Source organism: Onthophagus taurus, chromosome 2 (assembly GCF_036711975.1).
Source record: "Onthophagus taurus isolate NC chromosome 2, IU_Otau_3.0, whole genome shotgun sequence".
Lineage (NCBI taxonomy): Eukaryota > Metazoa > Arthropoda > Insecta > Coleoptera > Scarabaeidae > Onthophagus > Onthophagus taurus.
The window spans coordinates 5,788,362-5,812,823 of record NC_091967.1 but is presented as its reverse complement, the minus strand read 5'-3'; the positions used below and the strand labels follow the sequence as shown (position 1 = coordinate 5,812,823).

Genomic DNA, 24,462 nt, shown 5'->3' with positions numbered 1-24,462 from the left:
TATTTTTTGCTTTGTTTCTGCTGAATTAATTAGGGTTAGTATTTTTATATTGCTGGGATTGATAAATTTATTATTTTTTTTTAAACAGGTGCAAAGTTTTCCGATTCCAAATCTAGAAGGAGCTGAAACCGCTGAAAATCATAATGATGAAGCGGCAGAGTCAGTGGATGTTGCTCAAAGATCTAGTCTAGATTTAGCACATGCTTTGGAAAATATGTTTTCATCTGATGACGCAGCACCACCCATTTCAAAGTCATAAATAAATAATATTAAACGGATTTTAATAAAAACTCTTAGACAATAAAACTATCACGTTATTTTTCACTAAAATAATAGTAACTTAATTACTATCCCAACACTTCGGATTAAGCAAGCTTACAGCCTGGGTAATACTGTACTGTATTCCAGGCGGAAGAATTTGCTATTGACATGGGTGCTAGAATCTTTTTTGAGAGAGGGATGAAGAACATGACAGTACGATTTTTTTCAGACAATCAAGTTGCTCTCCAGGCGCTACAGGTCTTGAAAACGGTGTCGGCTCTGGTTAATGCCTGTAAAAGAACTTTAAACACACTGAGTTGTGATAACAGAGTTTCTTTGATCTGGGTCGCAGGTCACTCTGCGTCTTCAGATGCACTGCTAAACCCAAATGATTCTAGTTCTAGATACAGTGTTAATTCTACATAGTAACAGTGCTACTGTAAAACTAGAATGTCAAATTGAAAAGTCAAATTTTATTTCTCACACGAATGAATATAAATTAAAAAATGTTATGTAATATTAACAATTATTAATTAATACAATAATTAATTAATTAACAATTATATATCATAATTCCGTATTTCATATTTCCTAATTTTATTTACTTCTCTTCTTGGCCTTTAAACCTTTTTTAACGCCAGATTTAGCACCTCCAATAATATTTTTGAATTTACCAGCACTTTTCATCTTCTTCCTATTATAAAAATTATTAAATTATTGTGTTTATAAAATGTTTGTTATATTACCTTTTATTTAAAGCACTCCGCATTAACGGTAAATAAGCATACGGATCAACCTTTGATTTTTTCTTAATATCTCCTCGAGCTTTTTTCGCTTTATACTCAGATCCCGGATTATTAATTGCCTTAACCTCTCTATGTATTCCAGATCCGCCTGGTTTATATTTACTAATTTGACTCATCGAACTAACTCCACTTTTAACACTTCCAGCTTCGCTTCGTTTTCTTTTACGACCCCCAATTAAAATAGCTTCTGTTTTACGTTTATCATCGTCAGAATCTTCATCGGAATCTGAGCTAAATCCGAAAGTTTTTTTTTCATTGTTTGAATCACCGTCATCGGTAATTAATAATCGCCCATCTGAAGATGTTTTAAATCCGCGATCTTTTTTCTTTTCTTCTTGAACGATTTGTTTATCGTTTTGAATCGGTTTCGCAGCGGTTATTTTACTGGTAGTGCTCGGATCTTTAAAATCAATTATATCATCAACGTCTTCAGAAATCCACGTTGGTTTTGGTTTCTTTTTCAAAGATTTTTGTTTCGGTTTGGTTTCGATTTCGTCTAAATCGGAATCTGAGTCGGCTAAAATTTCCTCGACAGTTTTCGGTTTAGATTTGATTAAAAATTCTTCGTCTTCATCGCTTTCCTCGGTATCTTTTCGTTTCGCTTCGTCTTTCATTCGCTTTTTCCGCGCGTTTAATTTCCTTAGATTTCTTAATCGCTTATAAATAATCGTATCGGTTTCTGGTACGAAAGGAGTTATAGCATCGCAGCCGTATTTTCGTACGAATTTATCGAAAATATCTCTTAATTTTAATCGGAAGTGGCGTTTACAATCTTCGGTCATGCTACATAAAGCTTTAACGATTTCCCCTAAAGATGCTCCAACTACAGTGCTTGGCAATGTGGAAGTGTAGACTTTAATAAAACTTAAACAAGAAGCTACGATTTCTCTGGTTTTTGATGTCATTAATATAGAGATGTTTTCTAAAATGTTTTGGATGTTATCTTTTCCTAAAGCGCCGGAAAAGTTATGTAACGCGGACGTTAAAGCTAAAATTGTGCAACTAATCATTTCTGTTGTTCCAGCTAAACCGGCAATTAACATGTTTATAAATTCTTGTAATTGATCGTGATTTTGTAGAATTAAACCGATTGTACGTAATAGATCATACGCTGTAGCGCGACATTTTTCATTTATATCTTTACAGCATAAAATCGCTTCAGGTACGACGGTTTTAATTAAGCCGCTTTCGTGGTCTAATTGAGGTTGGGATTGAATTAAATAACTGAAACATCTCAATCTCGCCGCTTTACTTGAAACAGCAGCGGAATCTAACGATTTCTTTAACAGGCTTTGAACCGTTTTTCGGTTTGATTTAAGGAATTCTTTGCAACCCTCGCTTTCACATCCGCAAATCTCCTCTAAAATGCGATACAATTTCTTCTGCTCTCGATTATTTTTAATTTCCGGTAATTTTTTGATATAATTTTCGTATAAATTTGTTATCTCCTCTACACTTTGATACGGGATAAGAGCTCGAATCAAATCCATGATGCTTTCATTTAAAAAGGATTGGTCTGGTTGATCGTTTGATGACTCCATTTTTTCTAAAGCGTTTTTAAAGAGTTGGTGTTTTAATTCCGGCTTGGAAATCGATAAATACACTTTTATTGTGTCTAAAGCAGCTAAACGTTGCCCTTCTTCGTCAGTTCCGATTGGTTTAGTTGTGTAAACATTGAAAAGTATCGGAAGATAATTTTTATCAAACCTGGATAGCTCGTTTAAATCGCCTTTATCTTCATTTTCTCTGGCAAAAGATATTAATTTTCTTAAACAAGCCATTACGGATAATCTTAGTTCTTTGCGTTCAGAAATAGCTGTTCCTAAGACTTTGGCAATGTTCTAATTCAAAATAAAAATGGTTAAATTTCGAAACTTTAATATAAACCAATTTTATACCTTAAAATTTGTTTTAATATCCGTAGGAGCGTTACAAAAGCTTGGTAATAAATTCCACAATTGCAAATATAATAATTCTGAACTATGAGAACCAATACCATCATTTTTTTCTGCCAACATCATCGATCGGCGATTACAATAGATAGCCAAAGGTAAAATTCCATTAATCCAAAAATTTAAAGTTGATTGTTTAATGTTTTCTTTTAAAACTGGTAAGATCCATGAACGATCTAAATTCAATTCATCGTTTTCTCTCTAATAAACAACTCATAATAAATTAGTTCTAGTTTTAGTTCAACAAAATAAATAATTTACCTTTAAGCTAATTACATTTAAAACAATTTCAGGTCCCATCGATCTTATTGCAGCTCCAATAGCGTGTTCTAATTCACTATTATAACTGAATTTATACGAATCTCTCAATTCCGATAAAGATTTTAAACAACTCAGTAATAAATCGCTACAATTTTTACCAGCAACTTCAAACATAATCCCAATTACATGCAAAACTTGGTGCCAAGCGGTATGATATTGATAACCCAAACAATTTTCGATGGTTTCAAAACATTTCGCAATTTTAGGTTGTTGTTCTTTTAATAACCCCTCATTATCCATCATTGGAGCGACCGCATCTTGTAATAAAGCCTCTAAATTATGAGTTACAGCCGTTAATATTTCCGGTTTTTCACTGAGCCATAATTGAGTGACCGTTGAAAAAAGTTTTGGTAAAACTTCAATACATAAATTCAAATTAACACTAAAAAATCGATTTTAGTATCAAAATTTAATATTCAAAGTAATAAACTCACTCAGCTAGATGAATGTGGGCTTGTTTCATTACAACAAGCCAAGCTAAATTGGGTTGGACATCAGTTAAAGGCGGTTTGTAATCATATAAAGCAGTTATTATTTGAGCGTTTAATTTAGCAGGAACGACAGCTTTTTGAGTTGAAAATAATGAGTGAAAAACTTGTAAACCACACGATGTGATTAAGTGATTGTGTAAATTGAAAAGACGTAGAATTATTTCAGAGCATTTCTAAAAATATTTTTTTTTAATAATTATTATTTTTAAAGAGCCTGCAAAAATTGATTTTATAAAAACTTTTTAGATTATTTAGGGTGATCTAGCAGTTTTGAGAGGTGCTGAATCCGAAAATGACAACCGTTTTTCCGCATTTCAACACGATAATCTGAAACTAACTGGTAGCAATATGACTGTTACTTTTATTCTTGTGAGTAACACCTGGATTCCCTCAATGAAGTGACCAGCAGTAGTTGGCCATCATACTGACGTTCCAACTACCCTGATATCTCCTCGCCATGACCTTAATATGCTGATGGAAACGTTCACCCTGGTACTACCCAAGTTTTCTGCAATCCCATTCACAAATGAATCATGGGTACTTAGTGTTTCCTCCCTGCAGACCAAGCATCATGACCCAAGCTTTCAGATCACCACAAACTATCCAGTTATGATCTATATATTTAATTTTATTTAGCATCTCTTTCAAATTCTCGTAATTTTCTTTGAGGTGTACAGAATGCCCTAGAGAAGAGCTTCTTTTTGAAGAATCAGTGAATGAATCAATTCTTTTGAACAAAATCAGGAACACTACAACAGTAAATTTACGACCTCTAAATCTGTACTGATAAAAAAATGTTCCAGCAGCCAGCAGCATTTTTTGTATTAGTCTAGAACCCAAGAGTTCAGCATTCTCCTTGGTAAGTTCCAAGTCTCTCACCAAATAAAACTGATCGAAAAGTTGTGGGGTGGCATAATCTGAAGAATCTTGGAAACCACAGTCATCTTCATTCACATCAGATTCACTAGAGCTCATCTAACCTAGTGTTGCTGGAGGCTGAGGTACAGGCATATCTGGTCCATGAGCTATAGGTTGCAATGCAGAAGGAAGGTTGTTATAACCATTAAGTTAAGAGTTATAGCCATTAAAATTGTAGTAGCAAAAATAACAGTCATTACAGTAATTTTTTGGTTCCCCCCCACACCATCAGAATGCCAAATTTGAATGATTTTTTTTTACTTGATGACCACTTCCTAAGATTTTCTACACAAATATAACACACTTTGTGAGGTGCCCATGGTTTGTCCTGGTCCCCAAGTCTCACACTGAAATAGGAGTATTCCTAACAAAGTCTGTAATGGTGTTTTTTAATGACAAGTTCACCCCAAATGTAGCTAAAATTAGCTAGAAGACAAGTTGACACGAGCGGAAACAACACATAAATGAGCGCGTGAAAGTGTGTTTGTGAAGAGATGATTCAGACAAGTGTATCATTCATGGCGGGATGAGGGTGAGGGTCAAAAACGACTGCAGTGGATGAGCATTCTGACTCATTCACAAATAATTTTATGAATGAATCAGCATCACACATTGTCTTATTTTCTTTTATTATAATCAAAGGAAATAAGAAAATGCTGATTTTCAACGAAATTTTTCCCGGATTCAGCACCCAAAAGTCAATAAAGATCGCCTTTCAGTTTCAAAAAAGTTTTTTGGTCATAGGCCTGACAATTAATACCTTAATGTGAGCCTTTGAAAAATGAGATATCGTTTCTTTAAGTAACCCTAAACTATGTAAAATTGTTGTTTCACTACTTTGAAGTGAAGAAACCAAAACTACACTTGAAGTTCCTCCTAAACAACCATTTAAAGTTTCCTCACAAAATTCGGCGAGTTTTTCAGCTGGATAATTAATTTTTTCATTTTGAAAGCAATCAGACATTAACACTAAAGAAATTGCTTTTTGAGCTGATTTTCTCCACTAAAACAGAACATTTTTATAAATCTTATTGATTTTTAAGTTGTTTTGCTCACTTTTGGTTTGCTGTGAATACTAAAAGGGTTGATTAAGGTATCAAATAATTTTTGAGGCTTCTCTTGATTCCATGATAAATAATCTAAAGATCTTAATAAAGCACAAGCAATGCCGATTGTTGATTTTATAATAATGTTATTATCTTCTCTAATGTAATTGTTTAAAATTTGGAGTAATGCATCAGATATATCTTCAAAATTTTTCCTTAACACTGCGACAGGTACTTGACGTACACCCATATCAATTAATGCTAAAGTAGCAGCTACTTGCATATCGTTCTTATCATCAGATTCCAATATTGTTTCTAAAGTAGTCCACTACAAACGCAAATAAATCATGATTATCACAAATTTTATTAAATTAACCCTTACCAAAGAACAATAATATTCAGTGCTTGTTTCAGTACCACCATTCTGTTTAATAACCTCGGCGATAGCAGCTAAAATTGCCAGCATTTCTTTATGCAAAGCAGAATCAGACCTAAACACCTTCAAAAATCTGTTATAAGACATATTACTACAATCAGACCATTCTGAAGCAAAAGATTGTATCGTCTGGTAAGAACTGTAACTCGAAACACTTCCTTCATCCATTTCTTCTGATTTAACATTTTCTGGTTTTGTTGTCCATGTTTGAACGGCATCATGTCGTCGTAAAGCTTCTAAAGTTAATGTACTAGAACCTAAAAAGCACATTAAATATTTATTTTGATTTAGAAAGCTTAAAAGTTAAAAATATAACCTATATTCGGCTGAAAAAATCGTCCTTTAGCTTGATCGCGATGTTTCTTTGTTTCAGGGTTAGAACTCGAACTGTGTCCCTTTGGCCATCGTTTCCCCTTTGTTTGCCCCTTTAATTTTGTCCTAAATTTGCCCATTTTTTATCACTTTAAAGTTCACGCACGTGAAATGATACTAAATGTCAAAAAAATTGAGGTTATGTTTCTTGATAAATTAAAATATTTTTAATATTTTTTTAAATATAAGTTTAATTTTTTATTTAATTGTAATATTATAAAGAATATTAATGAATTTGTGTTTTAGTATAAAACTTTCATAAATTAATATATTATTAGAATATAATTATAATAAAGATAACTGTATTACCAACATAAAGATTATCGAGAAAATTAAAAAGAAATTATAACAAAATTAAATTTAAAAACATGATAACACATTTATTAATAATATTGATTTTAAAATTAAAACTTTATTTCTATGCTTTATTTATTTATTTATTATATAAGCATAATTGATATATAATTGAATTTATTCTTAACTGGCTGCGTTCAATTATTGTATCTAGTTACTGATAAAGTTATAAAAATTATTTTTTTCCAGATAACCTTTTTATTTATTTAATTTCGATTAATTATTAATACATTTGAAGTGATACCAATACTTAGAATAGGTTAAATTGTTTATATTATGAAATTAGTTAGAATTTGAGATTATACACCACGTCAGATGTCAAATTTCAGTCAAACGAAATATTTCGTGACTCATGCAAGTTGAAGCTTATAAGACCTATTTCTATAAATAGTATACTCTCTCGAGGGTCTAATCGTACTATAAAACAACACGTAGCCGAAAGTGATAGCGATTACTAAAAACCGGTTTATCTTTCGTTGTTAGCCAGTTTTTGAGAAGATTAAAATGAGTTTACAGTGGACCCTCATAGCCGGTTTCTTGTATTTCGAGATCGCCGCGGTGCTTCTTTTAGTGTTGCCGATTGCCAGTCCAAGGAAATGGAACAGTTTATTCAAATCGAAATTTCTGCAGGGGTTGCAACGACAAGCGAGCATTTATTTTATGATTTTGCTAGCGATTCTATTCTTGTTCCTTTTGGACGCTATTAGGGAGATGAGAAAGTATTCTCATGGGAGTGGTGAGTATTTCGAGGTTTTTGAGTGTATGGGGCAATGTCCAATCGAAATTGATTGTCAATTTATAAATATTTTATATCTCAGTTAATTAATTTATTATGTTTTATTTTTAGAACATGAACATAAACAATTAGAAGCTGAGATGCAAGAGAATATGCGCTTATTCCGCGCGCAAAGAAACTTTTACATTTCCGGTTTTGCTTTATTCCTATCTTTGGTGATTAGAAGATTGGTTACTTTGATTTCCTCTCAAGCGGGACTTTTGGCACAGTCTGAAGCCGCTATGCGACAGGCGCAAAGTGCTTCAACTGCTGCTAGAACATTGTTAGAGCGAAAAGGGGAACAGGCTCAAAACGAAAGTAACGAATCTGCTAGCAAAGATAAAGAGGTAATGAATTTATTTTAACTTAAGAAAAATCTGTATTAGTTATTGATTATACATTTTTTATTGTAGATTGCAGAATTAAGAGAGACTATCACAGAATTAGAAACCAAGCTTGTTTTTGAACGAAAAGACAAGAAAGCGATGAAGGAACAATCTGAAAATCTTCATAAAGAGTATGATAGATTGGCTGAAGAACATAGTAAGTTACATAAGACTATTTTGTCATCTGGGGACAAAAAAGATGATTAAATGGTAGTCTTGAAAAAATATTTGTAATAATAATAAACATTGTTGCACTTGAGCTGTTGGTATTGATAGTTGTTACATAACCTTTATTTGGAATATAATATATTTATCAATCATACAATATTTAATGTCGCTCCATTTTTGTTGAGGTTTATGTTTTTTTTATATTTAATCGTATTATAAGAGAATTAATAGGGGCTTTAGAGCTAATTTTTATTTGAACCTTTTTTACACCATTGGTGAAACTGTTTTTGTTTCTAATAAAATTTTCAAACTAATTAACTTGTTATTATTATTTTATTTTGTAGGTAGTTACTTAATAATAACATAAAATTCAATATATAACACTTTACAGTCTCAAGCCATGGTTTGTATTATGCTGTAAGCTATAATAGCTCTAAGCTAATCAGTCAATCTATAGAGAGAGTGTGTGGTATGTAGTGAATTGCTTATTAAAGAAAATTATTGGTTTTTTAAGACGAAAAATGCCGAAAAAAGTAGTTAACAAAGTGAGATGAAAACCATGGTATAAAAATACAAGGTATAATCGAAAGGATTCGATCATGATTCGTTTTTTAAGCGTTCTGCGCAGCACGTCATAGCTTAGTGGCGTCTTACTGACTGCGTTACACAGAGTATACTCTGTGCTGCGTTACTTTTTCGTCATCATTTCGTTCGTCTAGTTTTTTTTACAAGTAATTTCAGTGTTTCGAGAAAGATTTCTTCTTAAATAAAGATTCCTTTATTAGTTACTTTAATTTGTACCCATCTTTCTCTTTTAATGAGTGGGAATCAAGATAAATCGCCCATAGAACGTAACGTCATACATTGAGTGTAATTTTTTAGTAGGTATGTAGAATGCTTAAAAACATTACACAACATTTTGTAAATTAATTCCTTTTTAGATATTTTGCTATAAAAAATGACTTTGGACACACCGCCATCTGAAGAATTCATCAAAGAAGTTATTTTTAAAATATTTCAAAATAAGAAAAATGTTTCTTATAAAATTGAACCGGGATCAAACGTTGGTGATGGTTTTTTAGGAATAACAGCTTCGATAACGGTTAATTTTGAGGATGAAATAAAACATATTTTTATGAAAATGGCCTCAAAAAATAATTTAATGAGGGAGCATATGTTTCAAAGAGATCTTTTTCAAAGAGAAAGTTATTTTTATTCGAAAGTACTCTTTATTATGAAAAATTTGTATGAAGATTGTTTCAAAAAAGAATTTCTTCTTCCTGATTGTTATTACACTTGCAATGAAGACTTTAAAGAGTGTATTGTTTTAGAAAATTTATCACAAAGAAATTACAACTTGATCAAATCAAAATGTTTTGATAAGAATCAATTATTAACGGTGCTACATACTTATAGTCAATTACACGCTTGTGGTTTTATGATAAAATTAAAAAATCCAGATGAATTCGAAGACTTTTCAAAGAAATTTGAACGAAATTATTTCAAAAAACACTTCGATAAGTTTGGTTTGTCAAAAGTTACAATGAAAAGTTTAGATATTTTAAAAAAATCTTTGAATCCCCATCAAGATGAAATTCTTTTAAACAAATTTGACGAAATAAAAAACCTTGTTATCCAAGCCGTGAATGGATTGTTGGTCCAAGAAAATTATTCAACAATTATACATCAAGATTGTTGGCGAAACAACATAATGTTTAAATACGACGATAACAAAATTCTTCAAGATATTAAATTAATCGATTTTCAAATGTGGTGCGTCAACACTCCTATTTTCGACGTGGCGGCGTTAATTTACACCAACACAGCGTCGAAAGAAATTCTAGATAATTTAAATTATTATTTAACATTTTATTATAATTCTTTATCGGATTCAATTCTTAAAATGGGAGGAGATCCTTTAATTTTGTATCCAAAAGAAATTTTTAACCAACAGTGGAAAAAACACAATTTTTACGGTTTATGGATCGCCATTGCTGTAGTTCGAGGATTATTAGCCCCCGTGGAAATGCTACCAAATTTAGTTGAATATGTTAAAAATAATATCCCTTTGGAAAATTCTTTTATGTTTGATCTTCCGGATGAAAATGAATACTGTGATCGATTAAAATTGCTTTTATATCACTTTATAGAGAATAAATATGTTTAAAGAAAAATCAATAATTAAAATCTATAGCTTTATTTTCATCATTCATTCCTCTGTGCTACAACAGTGTGTTCATGTTGTCATAAAAAATATAACATTATTACAGCTTAAAATAACGTTTTTACAAATGAAAAAGTTACAGTACAAAAAAGAGTACAAATCAGTCCAAATACTGTGCTTACAAGGACAGCATTCCGTAATTAAAAAAAAAGAAAAATATGCGGATAGAAAAATATAAAGTTAAATCTAATTTATGTATTTAACAATGTTGTCTTATTTAATAACATTCCAGTTTCTGTAAATTAATAATATCGAACGATATTCGAGATCCGATTTAAAACGTAATATTTAAATATATTTGTTCTTGTTTTGTAGGGAAGTCATAAGAATTTATTTTAGTACACTTAGTAAATATACTGGGGGACGAATAAGAGAGATAACAGTGCACGTTTTCGTGATTCTTTTCATAATTACTACATTTACTGAGGTTAATATACAGATTACTAAATCGAATTGGAAAGTTACAATTAACACGAATGATATACAATTAATGATTCGGTTACCTTAATTAACTAGATTGAGTATCAGACGCTAACAATTATACATAGGTAGAAAAAAACTTAAATATGTAGTAGGTACAATAAAAAAGTTTACAAAAAAATTTTTCGGTCGAAATTTTATACAAATTCTGAGTTCTAAAATATAAAATCTTAAATGTATATCAACTTGTCACAATGGCTGTGCACACACAATTTTTACATGATTCATATTCTGTCGACGTTATTGTGACATTTTTCATCAACTTTTCATCATCTCTTCGGGGGCATATTTATATCTAGGCACATTTTTTACACACATTTGCACACTATATTTTTGTTTTCACTATAATTATAATTTTTCTTCTTATATTTATCTCATATTTCTCTTTCTTTCTATCCAGGATTAACACGGCATCAGTGTCCTTTCAGTTTTTCTTTTAATTTATTCATTTTTTTTTTCATTTTTCTAACTTATACTCAATTGGCAGTATTTGTACGGAGAAAACCAAATATAGCACATTGTTATACAATTCTATTGCAGTTATTGTCTGCTTTAGAAAAAATTAAAACTACGTAACAAGCATATTTAAACGTTCGTTTTTCTTTTTTCTGTTTTTATTAGTTTCCTTTTAGTTACCATCGGTGTAATGATCGAAAGATCCTAAATATTCCAAAGCTGCGCGATAACAAAACTGATATTGATCCTAAAAATAAAAATTTATTCATTAATAATTTGTAATAAATAAATAATTAAGATTACCTCTGTTTGAACCATTGCTGGCCTTTGTGTACGTAATATGCGCACTGATTGGAATATATCCACAACTCCCTCATATTGCATCCTTTCTAATACGATACTTAACGTTATAAATACACCTGTACGACCAACTCCAGCACTAAAAAGTAACAAATTTCATTATAATTACATTAATTAAGAATTTGGATCTAAAACTAGAACTAATAATAACTCTATCACTAGGTCTAGTGTTCTAATACAGGGAGTTTCAGCGAGATCGTTCATTAGACGTTTATGGGGTTCTGGCCAAAATAAAAATTTGAAAATTTATGTATAATCAATTGAGATCCCTTCAACTAAAGTATTTTCTATTTTTTCTAAAAAAATCTGCTCCAGCAGACATTTGTTCAAAAGATCAGAAAACACTCGATTTTTATTTCATGACACAAAAAATAAGGGATGATGTATAATCCAACGTCTTCGCTGCTTCGTTTTAATAATTTATTGGGCACCTGATTCTTTTGCAAGAAGTGTTAAACATTGAAATTCGATTAGTGCATTTTAGTTTGATACAATGACGTAGGTTTTATTTGAAATATTTCGAGAAAACGAGTAATTTTTTTATTGAAAGGTTGAGTTTTAAAACCAAAAAACGATTTAAAACCGCTTCGCCCCGTCGTCTTTACATTTTTTGTTTATTCACCTCCAGTATTCCTTCTTCACACAATAAATTAAGGAGGGGATGTTTGAAAGTTGATTCGCTAATAACGCATTTTAGTTGATGTGCGGGCATTGAAGGGTGATAATGTAGTTCAGAAAAATAAAACTTATTACGTGAATTAAGTGATAAATATTTTAAATTTTAGTTTAAAATTAATTTATCTTTTCTTTCCAGCTGAGCTTCGAAGTAAAATCCAAGGGAAACAACATCCATTCGGTGAGTCGTTTTCAATTTTATTAATTTACCAAAACATATCGGGATAATTCGCGATTTGAACGCTACTCATTTTTCGTATTGGGGGCTAGACTTCCAGTCGGTAGATACGTGGAGGAATTTAAATTACCGTACGTAGGCAATTAGTAAATTTTGAGATCGGACATTTCCGCCTTCGTATTGGCTAAGGATTCAGCTTTCCCATTAGGTTCAGTTCCAAGGGTACATTACAAATGTACACCAGTCTCTTACCGTGTAAAGTATATTGATCACTTATATAGCTTAAGCTGCTAGTTTTCCATATGTACATATAAATAGAATATTCGTGCAAAATAATTTGATATTAAAATAGTATTATTTTAGTGTTTGCCTAACTTATCCTTTGATATGGACTCTCTTCGCTGATAGAATGAGAGTCATTCGGCTTGCGCATACAACATATCTGATATCAATGAGAGTTAGTACTTTCATGGAGGCATTGTGGTTAGCGAGGCTTACTTTATTTTCTAATGTGTAACATTCTAACATGTTAAACTTTTCGTAATTTTCGTAATCTATCTTAAAAAACAGGATTTTTAATTTGACAGATTTGACACTTTAGAAAATTTTTGAATACAAACAAGTGTTGCTATGTTTATTTGAATTAAAAAATATATATATATGAGCGCCATCTATCAATAATTTATTAAGTTATTTAAAAATAATATTAAATATTAATAAAAAATATGAAATAATGCAATCTATTCCAACTTTTGTGTAAAACAAATATAAATTAAATAGTTCAACAAATGTATTTGTTTCAAATATCAGAAATATGTTTTTTAATTTTCAGTTATAATTTACAGGAAACTGTAAATTTAATTTCTTTGACGACACTAAAAAAATGTTTATTTTTAGCTTTATTCTAAAACAATAAGAAATAGACCTGTTAAACTCTATATTTTTGTAATCAGAAAAAAATAACGAATTTAATAAGCGAATAATCAGTGGTTGTTTTCATGGTTGCCATGGAAAACAAATGTTTAATGACTTATTGACAAACGTCAAAGTCTGATTTACGTTGTTTGGTGGTTTATTCTTTATGCATGGAAAGTGCGACAAAGTTCTTAGTAGAATTTGCAGAATGTTTAATGAAAACTAAATGTGGATTTACCTCCGATGACAAAAGGTAAGTTTAGATTTTAACTCTTATCCCACTCTCACTCTCTCGCATGTGAGCTTTTATTAGAACTCATTGAGAAGTGTTGAGAAGGCTTGTTTCCCATGGCACACTAGGTTAAATATTGATATGTTATGTGTGTATTTTTCAAAAAACCCTAATATTCTCCCAAACTATTAATGTACACCGAAGAGTAATAAAATATGAGGTGTACCATTCAAAAAAATGAAGTTATGGTACTTCCAAATTTCGAAAAGTTAACGTGCCGTAGTAAAGAGACCAAACGTTCTAGACAGCCGTTCTTGGTACCAAAACATACCCCATCATGTTGCTTAAACATGTTCTGACTCCTAAATTGATATCCCAAAAATCGAATGTTCTCCGATTTTTTGAACAAATGTCTGCTGGAGCAGATTTTTCTAGAAAAGTTCGAATAACTTGAGAACGGCCGAATCAAATTGCAAAAAGTAAAGTTATTCATAAACTTTGAAAACAGATAAATCCAAATATGTATGTAAAAATATACAGGTGTTCCATTTAAAAAAATAAAGTGGGTGTCAACTTCTGGTATAACCGGAAGTGCTAAAAATCTGAAAATATTTTAGTCGAAGAGAACGGAATTATTAATAGTTAAAACTGAATTTTCAAATTTTTATTTTGGCCAGAACCCCAGAAACGTCTAATGATCGTTTCAGCGCCAAGTTTTTTGTGTAACACTTTGAACTTAAAATTACCTGCAATGTACGGTAATTGGACCATCTTGTCCAAATTGCTCTTTCGTTTTATGAACTTGCCCAATAAAATCAATAAATCCATCACCGGATTTTGGAACTCCTTGTTCTGGCCAATCTGTAAATTGAAACTGCCTCACCGTTCTCGATGAACCATCCCTAGCATCAGTTACTTTAAATTCGCGTAAAATATATAACGGCATGTTGTATTCAGCGATTGGATCAACTACATAACAACGGTATCTTATTGAACGATCACTTGGCCAATATTGATGACACTTTTCCTATAAAAAAATATATAGTAATAACAACTAAATATTTATTTTATAAACCTCACCCTCCCCATTTCCTTTAATTTCGTTAACATAACAATAATTGTGGAATTATGTTCCCAAAGCATTCTCCATAAATCATCGGCAGTATCCGATAATGGACCTTGAGTAGCAATATATGCTTTTCTATAACGATAACCGTCGACGAAACTAGCATTTACGTAATCAGAACCGTCCACATTTCTTATTGGTGCTAAACAAACTCGGGTACTTTCGTAGGGTAAGATATGTACTAATCGATTCTTGTGTTTATTACACGGTAAATTTGCGGTGGTAAAACGCGTTGAATCGGTTTTCATGTTACTCAATTTTTTAAATTCCATTTCCATCCCGGTTATGTGCTCCCCCAATTCAGCTTGCATTAATTTTTGTATGTGTTGATGAAGGTTTCTTGCCGGTACTTCGGTTTGACCGCAAATAACTGCTTCTAGGAGGGCATCATGAATGAAAATGTACTGGTCCTCGGTTTGAACCATGTAATTGCGTTGTGCTCTTAGACAAGTAACGTGCCCGTAGATATCGATAGATTTTTCATGTTTTATTCTTTCTAACATTGAGTCGATAACAATGAAACAACCGGTTCTTCCAACGCCGGCGGAACAATGCACTACAATCGGTCCAGCGTCGGATGGATTCATATTTCGAACTCTTCGTAAGAATTGTAAAAACGGCGCAGGGTGATCTGGAACGCCATGGTCTGGCCAAGCTGTAAATTGTAATTGTTTAATTTCACGTTTTTCCGAATATTTATCTCTTTGCAATTGAAAGGTTCGAATGCAATAAGTAGCCAATTCTTGGACATCCGTGATTGAAACGGTCATGGAACCATAAGTTTCCGCTCCTCTACTCGGCCAATATTGATCGCATTTTATCCGTGTTCTTTCTTCTAATTTAGTCATAACTACGATTGTTGCTGTTCTCAATTCCCAACACATTCTCCAGAAATCAGAAAAGGTGTGTGGTTGAGGACCTTGTGTGGCTACATATGCATTGTGTTTTCTGTAACCATCACAATAATTCGCGTTGATGTAATCACTACCGAGTATTCCATCTTCAGGTTGAAGAATTACACGACTATGATCGTAAGCGATTACGTTACCGTATCGATTTTTAGGTTTATTAATTTCCATTATTGAATGATCCCACGTGAATTGTTGACCTGGTTCTATACTTTCGTATTCTTGGGAGAATTTTTGATTATCATTTGCTTTTAGTTTCTCGATATGATTTGCTGTAACAAATGAGAATTAATTTTTTTTTTAATAAATCTTTTATAAGTTACCTAATTCTCCAATAGGAATAGGTGGATGAGAAATCATTCCTGGTGTTTGGAAATTTAATCGCCTCATTTCAACTGGATCACTCGGTGCTGTACTATTATTAATATCCGCGGGAATAAGTGGTTTAGTAACAGCAGCTTGATCTGGAGTTTTACACGGTTGACGTCTCTTTCTGATAATAAACAACAATACCAAAATGATCGAAAAAACCGACGCAGCAATAATTGGACAAATAACCCATAAAATACCGGCTTCTTTTCGTTGATTAGTCACAATTGGGCCATTTGTGTCTGTTGATGTATTTGGATCGGGTCTAAGTGGGGGATCTCCAGGTGGAACTTCTCGCATATCCAAAGCTAAACTTTCTGAAAATGGACTACTTGTATACAAGTGTTTTTGTGGGGTATCAACAACAGCTCGCACAAAAATTCTGTATTTTTTCCCTCGCTCCAATTTTTTATTTTTGTATCCTTCGTATTCATCGTTAGCACCTAAATGGAATGTATATGGAATGTTTCTTTGTGGGAATTTCGCCGCTATGTAAGGAGTATTTACATTTTGACCCTTATTATTGATTAAATCTTCCGTTAAAAATTGATCAGGATGTTTATCGTTTGCTTTATCTTCAGGAACGACTATTAAATAATAATGACTAATCGGACCGTATTCTTCAGACGCTTGCGGAAGAATAACTTGGATTTCTTCAGCATTCAACACCCCATAAAAATCAGGTTGCACCATCGGTTGTGGTGCCGCCATTTGTGTAGTAACCGTAATTTTAGTCGGTGGACGATATGTATAATCACTTGGAATAGCACTCACATTAACGTTATAAGTAGTAAACGGGGATAAATCGTTTATAGTATGAGATTTAACGGTATGTTTTAAAGTAATTTCAACTTTCGGTATACTTTGAGTTTGCGTTATTCCTTGAGAGTCAACGAATTCTTTTATGGCGTCGTAAGAAATTTTATAATTGATCGGATTCAATCGAATCGGTGGTGACCAAGAAAGAGTCATTGAATGAGTTGTAACGTCGTGTGCTTTAAGGCTTAAAGGCACGTCTTCGGGTTTTACTTTAACCGTTACTTTTTCAGATAATCTACCTAGACCATTTTTAGTTCTTGCTGCTACAGCTACTGCATATTCAGCATATTTTTCTAAATTTATTAAATCCGCTGATTCTGTTAGGCCAACTGATTTTTGCTGCCATTCATCTAAATCTTCAACTGCAGTCATTGTATAAAAAATTTGATAACCTAAAACGAGATCAAATTTATTTATATTACAACTTAGGTTGAAAAGCATGATGACCAATTTCAAATTGATTATATAGGTATTTACTTACCTATAACTTTTCCTCTAGAAGGCACAGGTTCCCACCAAACTTCTACACTAGACTCACTAGTAGCAACAGCCCTTACTGACATTGGAGCTCGTCCAATATCTCTTTCAGTCTCAAAACTGATTTTTTCACTAAAGGGACCACTCCCTTGATTAGTATGCGCTTTTATATGAAAAACGTATTCCGTATTTTCTTCTAAATTAGTAAAAACCGCTTTAGTATTGGTAACATTTCGTTCAACAAAATTTCTATGATCCGACTTTTTATGAAATTGAATATCATATTTGATGATTCTCCCGTTTCGATGTTCGCGGGTTGGGGGATCCCACGTTATACAAACCACATCCGGAGTTTGAAATCGATAACTTATGTTCGTTGGTGGTCCAGTTGGTGGCCCTTCGGGTGTGTGCATTAATTTGATCGCCTCTTGACCGATACCGATGTGATTCAAACCGGCCACTCGAAATTCGTATTCAACGCCACGTTCAAGATCCTGTATTTTGTATTTATGCGTGCTGATTCCTTTTAAAGGTACTTCTTTTAACGTTTGATCTTTGACGCCGAATCTTAAACGATAGCCTAAAAGTTCTCCGTAGGTTTGTGTTGGTTTCGACCAATCTAGTTCGATAGTTACAGTTGGTTCCCTTTCAATCACCCTGTAAAAGTAAATAAAATAATTTTTTTTAAATTTTGATTTTGTATTATGTTACTTTAATGTTAAGCCCGGTCTATTTGGAACACCTCCTGGTGTTTTGACACTAACTGGTGCACTCCGATCTCCGTCTCCTTTTCTTGTTAAAGCAGCCACTTGGACTGAGTATTTTGTATCAGGTTGTAACCCGCTTATGTTTAGTTCTAAGATGGAATCGCCGAGAACGTCGTAACGCATTGGTTCATTTAAAAGACTTTTTCCCTAAAAATGTATTTTTTTTATGATAAATTGTGAAAATAATAGAAATAAGTACTTCTTCTTTAGTTTCTTGTACATGAACATGGTAACCGTGAATAATTCCATTTCTGTCTTTGGCAAGAGGTGGTTTCCACGTGACTCTAATAGTGGTTGAATTAACAGGTGCAACTTTAACATCTTGTGGATCACCAGGCACTGTGGAAATGTAACGTATAAATCATCACAATTTAGAACTAGAAGAATTCTTCATTTTCGTCATGCAATCAACCCATTCGGTTTAATTTAAAGGTATCTTTATTAAAAATAACATGTTTTTGCTTTTCCACCGTTTTAGTGAGGACATTTGAATACCAACACTTGTATAATGTACAAGATGAATAGTTACCTCATTCCAACGGCTAAACGTAACACACAATAAAATCTACTAATAATAATAATGGTAAGAATAATAAGTAAATCTACGCTTTGTTTTGTAGGAGTGTTTTTACTCTCATCCGGCTGCACATCCTGAAAGGTGTTTTAAACTATAAAAAAAGAAAATGGAAGCAAATCCTCAGAACCAATCTTTGTAGCTTGTTTAAACACGTTGAAAATAATACAAAAAAATTGTATGGTTTTTAAAAATCAAAAATAAAAACAATTTCTAATAAGATCTCTACCAACACACAAAAGGTTTTTATACTCACTTCGGTATACTGTGGAACACCATGTCAATGCAAAAAATTAAAAAAGAAAAATAGTAATGTAAGACTGTAGTTTGGACACACAGATAGTTTCAAAAAGCAGCACATTACACAAAAAATGTTGTTATCTTCGCTACAAAAATGCTTGTAGGTATTTTAAAAAATGCCTCAAAAATCTTCAAAAAAAAATTTGTTCATTTTATTGGTATATGTACCTTATTGTCCGGGCTAGGTTCGTGTAAAAAGAAAAAAATGTACTCACACACATGTACTGATTAAAAAAATCCTTCGAAAAAAAAATTACTGACTGACGTACAATGAGTACGCACTAAATGTTGAAGTTGATTGGCGATGGTGTAAAAAACAGTATAGAAAGGGGATGGAGATCTGAAAAAGTGTGTATATATCTTGTCTTTGGGGGTTTTCGTGTTAACACCCACGCACACCACAGTTGTCACTACTTTAGGGGTATTTGTATGGAAGGAATACTATTAGAATTTATTTAAAGTTTTAATCGAGTTAGGTTAATTTAAAAATATCATATCATGCAGATTGTAAGTTTTATTACATAACTGGGATATTATAATATTTATTAGTTACCACAAATTCATTAAGAAAACAAAAAATTAAATAAATTTGTCTAGCGCTGCATAACAATTAAAACTAGAATTAACACTAGACCTAGAACTAGAAAGTTTCGGGTTTAGCGGTACGTCGTCAGACGTATCATTTGGGTTTAGCACGTCTCTAAAGACGGCTAAACCCGAAACTTCTAGTTCTAGTGTTAATTCTAGTTTTACTAGTTATTCAATGCTAGATTGTTGTATATTTTTATATCATATTGTTGTATATTTTAGTACCCATATTAATCCGTTATATGGAGGTTTTACTATATTAATTCAATTAAGTAGTTCAAAATTAAGTGATTTCCCATTAAAGTTTTCGATTATAATTTTGAAAATGTTAAAATATTAATGAATTTGTGGTAAAGTTCATGCAATCTTATTCGATTCATTTATGCTTATTTTAATTTTAAGCTGATATGGATATAATGATGGAACATCAAATAGGATTGTATGCACCATACTTTGTCAAAACCACGATTAATTATTCCACGTAAGCAGCAATAACTACATAAAAAATATTATTCATTAGTAAGTATAGAAAAAAATTAACATAAATAAACATTTCTTTCTGATTAAATTACGTTAATAAGCAACACTTACATTTCTTGTAATATGATTTAAGGCTACCTGAAATAATTAAATCAATTCTATATAAAAGGAAATAAATTTAAAAATAATATCTCACATTTTTTTTTAGTTTACGAGGAAAATTTTCTGTTCTATGTTTTTCATAAATAGTTTTATAAAATTCACATAGATATAAAAAGGTAGGTAATAAACAAAACATGCTTTTAAGACTTATAAATAAATAAAAAAAATAGTTTTTGACCTACATAATACTAATAAATGTAGGTATTGGTATTCAAATGTAGAGCAATCATCACATTATATGATGCACACTCTAGAAAATTAGTGGCAATTTATGTAGTAAATTTGTTAATAAATTTGAAACAAACGCGCGCTCGCACACAAACACACTCTGACTTCAGACATACGAACACACGAAAAAGGTGCAAGTGTATTTTACACACACAGTGAGATATGATCATATTAGTGCCATATTAGTGCGCCATATCATTCTACTGTGAGTTTGTGCCGCCTAGCAAGGCTTTTGGTTCGAGGAGTTTTGAGGAAAAGAAGTCGTACCCAAACCCGGCTACGACTCCTTTTTTTAAAAAGGATTTCGTGATTAGGTTTATATGTTATAGAGAGATAATATGCATGCTAGGTGTAGTATCTAGAGTATTTTTTTAAAAAAAGTTGTGCAGAAAAACGAAAAGAAACCGGAAATCAACATACAAAAAAGTGCCCATTGTGGTGTAAAAAATGGTGCCATTGCAATGCATCTTTGTGCCAGTGAAAATCAATAAGCAATCATTACATGTGAACGTGAGTAGCTAAATAATTGACAAAGAAAAAACGAATAACGAAAAAATAAAAATGTACAAATTACTATTTTCCCATTATGAAATCGTCTTTACGCAGTAGAAAAAATATACATTTATAATGTATGTATAAAACGAAAAAAAATATATAAAAAAAAACGGTAAAGAGCAAAAATCGTTTAAAAAACCTCGTTAAGTCGGTCTCCTGCAAACGCTTTTGTAGACAGAAGAAAAAATTCATTAGGTTTACAAAAACATATTAAAAAATACAGTCAACAACAATCCATCGGGTCACGGAAAAAATTCAGGAGTGTCAAAAATGCTGCGGAAAATTTGTTTATTAAAAAAATTATTACGCAGGCTTCAAAAATCCTCCTGGGTTGGGCTGTAATAGTAAAAAAATTGTTGATAATCACATATCACTTTGGATATGTCAAAAATATGCTAATTGGAAATGAAACAGATATTTTCTTTCACTACAACAATCCACTTATTAAATATTTTCAAAATTCCTTTGTGAAACCAATACATATTAATAAACATGTGGTGTAATGGTTTAATTTTCAATAACTTTTATTATTAATTAATAAAAATTAAGCAACCTTAATTAATTAATAGATCTATAACTTCATGTGACAAAGCCGAGGCCGCAAGCGGCTGAGGCGTTACAATATGATGACAAGTTTCAAGTTGATATAGTGTTAATTACTGAGCCTCGGCCGCAAGCAACCTCGGCTTAATTACTCAACCTTACTTCATAAAACCGAGACCGCTTGAGGCCGAGGGGCCACAACATGACAACTAGTTTCAGGTTGCGATTTTTTTTTGGTGATACGTTAAGAAAGATGTATATAAACACAGACCATTTCGGAATATCAACCATCTTGAGATTATCATTAGGGAATGTGCAGGAAACATATCCCCTGCAATGTTAAAGATCCTATTTCGCGACATGAATAAATGAAGATTAAAAAATGAAACCTGTTAGGTAAAAAAAGCTTCATTTTTTAAACTGAATATACAAATTACCAAAATTAACGCTACTTTTATTGGTGCATTTTTTATTTAATGAAACTTATTTTACCGGTTGTTTAAAATAAAAAAAATATATATATATAGCAGAATTTTTTTCAAATCATGAAATGGCAGATAACCTTTTGAAGTCAAGAGCTTGATCGTGTTTGTTTTCGATATTATTTAATTTCCCAGAGTTGTTTCAAATTTTATATAAACTGCAATACCGATATTAAAACTTGAAACCTGTTACAAAAAATTAAAAACACAGCTTCGAACATTTTTGGTTATATCATATTTTAGCGTATTTACAATACAGAGATTTCCTCTTTGTGACTCATCCTAAACTATATTAACTAATGAAAATGTGTTATTGGTTACACAAACATAAAAAAATTTGTGGTTCTTTTAAAATATTATTTTCAACAAGTGGATTATCGCATGGATTTATCTGTGACATATGAACGAAATAACTAAACTAAACAATTTAACATTTAAGGATACGTTAGGTTAGGATTATACAGTAACTGGAATATCAGAGCCCATATTTTTCTTGACCTGCACCTGTATTGTTATATTTATATTTATTTAAGTTTGTTCTATATAATGAATCACATCGCTAAGGAATTTTAAAGAATCCTTAAATTACATTGTTGGAGTAATTTTAAAATTATTTTAAGTATAAAAAAATCCTTAGATGTGTGATTTAATCTCGAATTTGAAATACTTAATAAAATTTTGAATATCTCATTAATAATAACTTATTTTAATTAAATGAAATAAGAATGAGAACGTACCATCTTCGTGGGTGCGTATTGTGATCGGGTACGAGGACGGTCCGTCCCCTACCGAAGTTCCTGCTAATACCCAAATTCGATACTCGGTCCATCGCTTTAGTTCGTCAACAGTAAAGCTAGTATTGTTTAAGGTAATAATCGACGCCTCGCTATCCGATCGTCCGGCCTCGACGAATTGCAGCTTGTAGTAAATTATGTTGCCGTTACTTCGTTCAGCCGGCGGTGGTTCCCAGGAAACCCGGATCGACGTAGGACTTACCGCTTCGCCAGTCACATTGGTCGGTGGGGCGCCGGGTACTAGGGTGGCGTTAGCATTTTAATTTTTTAAAAGCCCAAAAGCACGATGGTCATTTATATTGTTCTTAGTGGATATTAAGAAGAGAACATTACTTTTAAATCACCTACAGATTTATTATTACTTATTATTCATTAAATAAACGCTCGTTAGTTTAACAATCATTAATACTTTTGGTCAAATTATGAAGATAACTGAAAAACTAACGAACGTTTTAGATTTTATTAAAATCAAAAAGAAAATTTGAAAAAAAGAAATTTGTAAAATCATAAAACAAAACAAAAACTGAACATTATAAATGGTGCATTTACTTGGCACCTAAACATTCCGATTTAAATAATCAATAATAATATATATTATTATTGTATCATTAAAGCGATAGGTACTGTGATGCAGTGCTTATTGACACATTAATATCCACTGACAACTAAAATTACTACATGCAATGCATTTACAAGTAGATAATAATAATAAATAAAATGATAAAAAAGTGCACACTCCAAACGCACACGCAGACACTCTTTTTCTGGAAAAAACACCTCGCACCTTGCAGATCACTTTATGTTACTTTGCATCTTTTTAAAAGTTTTATTTAAAACTTGTCAAAAATGTCCAAAATTGACCAAATCCAAATCAAAAAAAAACCAACCCTTTTTTTACATCTTACCATACTGTTTCGTTCTCACTGGTATTGGTGGGGTTGTCGCGCCTTCCCCCCTTTGAGATCTCGCCGCCAACCATACGTAATACAACGTATTTGGATATAATCCCGTCAACGTATACGTTTCCGCTATTGGTATTCTTCTATGATGTTTTTCTTTTGCGTATGTATCGTTCCAATACAGCTCATAACTTACGATACTTTCTCCGGAATGCACCGGCTTACTCCATTGTAATGTTACGGATGTTTCACCAATATCAGATGCTCTCAAATTGCTCGGTTGACTAGGAACACCTTCACGAAAAATAATAACGAAAAAAATAAACCACAAAATTAATATATTTAAGAAATAAATTAATACCTTGTTGTGTTTTGACATGTACTGGAGCACTTAATGGTCCTGGTCCAACAGATGTAAATCCTTGAACCCTGATAGTATAAATTGTATGAGGCGTAAGATCGCTGATTGTCGTAAGTCTGTTGTTATCGACGGTTTGAGTTTTCCATTGAGAAATTAATAAATTAGGTTCTTCCGTATAATAAACTTTGTAACCCTTAAATGTTTTATGGAATAAATTTATCTAA

The 24,462-nt window shown here is 32.0% G+C and overlaps 4 protein-coding genes across 9 annotated transcripts in view; 2 read left to right on the top strand and 2 right to left on the bottom strand.

The window, feature by feature from the left end:
- Nucleotides 1-714: 714 nt before the first annotated feature.
- On the bottom strand, nucleotides 715-6,735 carry LOC111427249 (RRP12-like protein). The gene is made up of 9 exons (XM_023062277.2): nucleotides 6,548-6,735; nucleotides 6,178-6,488; nucleotides 5,806-6,123; nucleotides 5,510-5,752; nucleotides 3,775-4,004; nucleotides 3,281-3,722; nucleotides 2,966-3,220; nucleotides 1,008-2,908; nucleotides 715-955 (listed from the first exon to the last, which is right to left on the bottom strand). The coding sequence occupies exons 1-9, from the start codon at nucleotides 6,681-6,683 to the stop codon at nucleotides 859-861; spliced, it is 3,933 nt and encodes a 1,310-aa protein (XP_022918045.2). The 5' UTR covers nucleotides 6,684-6,735; the 3' UTR covers nucleotides 715-858.
- A 540-nt stretch (nucleotides 6,736-7,275) lies between these two features.
- On the top strand, nucleotides 7,276-8,600 carry LOC111427067 (B-cell receptor-associated protein 31). Its single transcript, XM_023062039.2, has 3 exons — nucleotides 7,276-7,693; nucleotides 7,805-8,079; nucleotides 8,146-8,600. The coding sequence occupies exons 1-3, from the start codon at nucleotides 7,462-7,464 to the stop codon at nucleotides 8,323-8,325; spliced, it is 687 nt and encodes a 228-aa protein (XP_022917807.1). The 5' UTR covers nucleotides 7,276-7,461; the 3' UTR covers nucleotides 8,326-8,600.
- Nucleotides 8,601-8,926: 326 nt separating this feature from the next.
- LOC111427066 (uncharacterized) lies at nucleotides 8,927-10,477 on the top strand. Its single transcript, XM_023062038.2, has 2 exons — nucleotides 8,927-9,171; nucleotides 9,228-10,477. The coding sequence occupies exon 2, from the start codon at nucleotides 9,245-9,247 to the stop codon at nucleotides 10,451-10,453; it is 1,209 nt and encodes a 402-aa protein (XP_022917806.2). The 5' UTR covers nucleotides 8,927-9,171; nucleotides 9,228-9,244; the 3' UTR covers nucleotides 10,454-10,477.
- LOC111427063 (tyrosine-protein phosphatase Lar) overlaps nucleotides 10,468-24,462 on the bottom strand; it is a 205,423-nt gene continuing 191,428 nt past the window's right edge. For 4 of the 6 annotated variants that reach the window (XM_071193971.1, XM_071193972.1, XM_023062029.2 and 1 more), the window contains 11 exons: nucleotides 24,239-24,431; nucleotides 23,884-24,171; nucleotides 22,922-23,218; nucleotides 18,472-18,611; nucleotides 18,217-18,419; nucleotides 17,510-18,162; nucleotides 16,164-17,420; nucleotides 14,887-16,112; nucleotides 14,553-14,833; nucleotides 11,750-11,885; nucleotides 10,468-11,693 (listed from right to left, as the gene is read on the bottom strand). In XM_071193971.1, coding sequence (XP_071050072.1) covers nucleotides 11,619-11,693; nucleotides 11,750-11,885; nucleotides 14,553-14,833; nucleotides 14,887-16,112; nucleotides 16,164-17,420; nucleotides 17,510-18,162; nucleotides 18,217-18,419; nucleotides 18,472-18,611; nucleotides 22,922-23,218; nucleotides 23,884-24,171; nucleotides 24,239-24,431 — 4,749 coding nt within the window. In that variant the 3' untranslated portion in view covers nucleotides 10,468-11,618. The remainder of the gene's footprint in view (nucleotides 11,694-11,749; nucleotides 11,886-14,552; nucleotides 14,834-14,886; nucleotides 16,113-16,163; nucleotides 17,421-17,509; nucleotides 18,163-18,216; nucleotides 18,420-18,471; nucleotides 18,612-22,921; nucleotides 23,219-23,883; nucleotides 24,172-24,238; nucleotides 24,432-24,462) is intronic. The other 2 variants (XM_023062035.2, XM_023062036.2) reach the window with 1 other exon arrangement.

Excerpts from the sequence above, each read along its gene's own strand:
- LOC111427249 (XM_023062277.2), bottom strand. The coding sequence starts at position 6,683 with ATGGGCAAATTTAGGACAAAATTAAAGGGGCAAACAAAGGGGAAACGA. Across the intron at positions 6,489-6,547 it reads ATTTTTTCAGCCGAATATAG|GTTCTAGTACATTAACTTTA; the intron begins GTTATATTTTTA and ends TGTGCTTTTTAG. Across the intron at positions 3,723-3,774 it reads GCCCACATTCATCTAGCTGA|TGTTAATTTGAATTTATGTA; the intron begins GTGAGTTTATTA and ends TCGATTTTTTAG.
- LOC111427067 (XM_023062039.2), top strand. The coding sequence starts at position 7,462 with ATGAGTTTACAGTGGACCCTCATAGCCGGTTTCTTGTATTTCGAGATC. Across the intron at positions 7,694-7,804 it reads AAAGTATTCTCATGGGAGTG|AACATGAACATAAACAATTA; the intron begins GTGAGTATTTCG and ends TTTTATTTTTAG. Across the intron at positions 8,080-8,145 it reads CTGCTAGCAAAGATAAAGAG|ATTGCAGAATTAAGAGAGAC; the intron begins GTAATGAATTTA and ends TTTTTATTGTAG.
- LOC111427066 (XM_023062038.2), top strand. The coding sequence starts at position 9,245 with ATGACTTTGGACACACCGCCATCTGAAGAATTCATCAAAGAAGTTATT.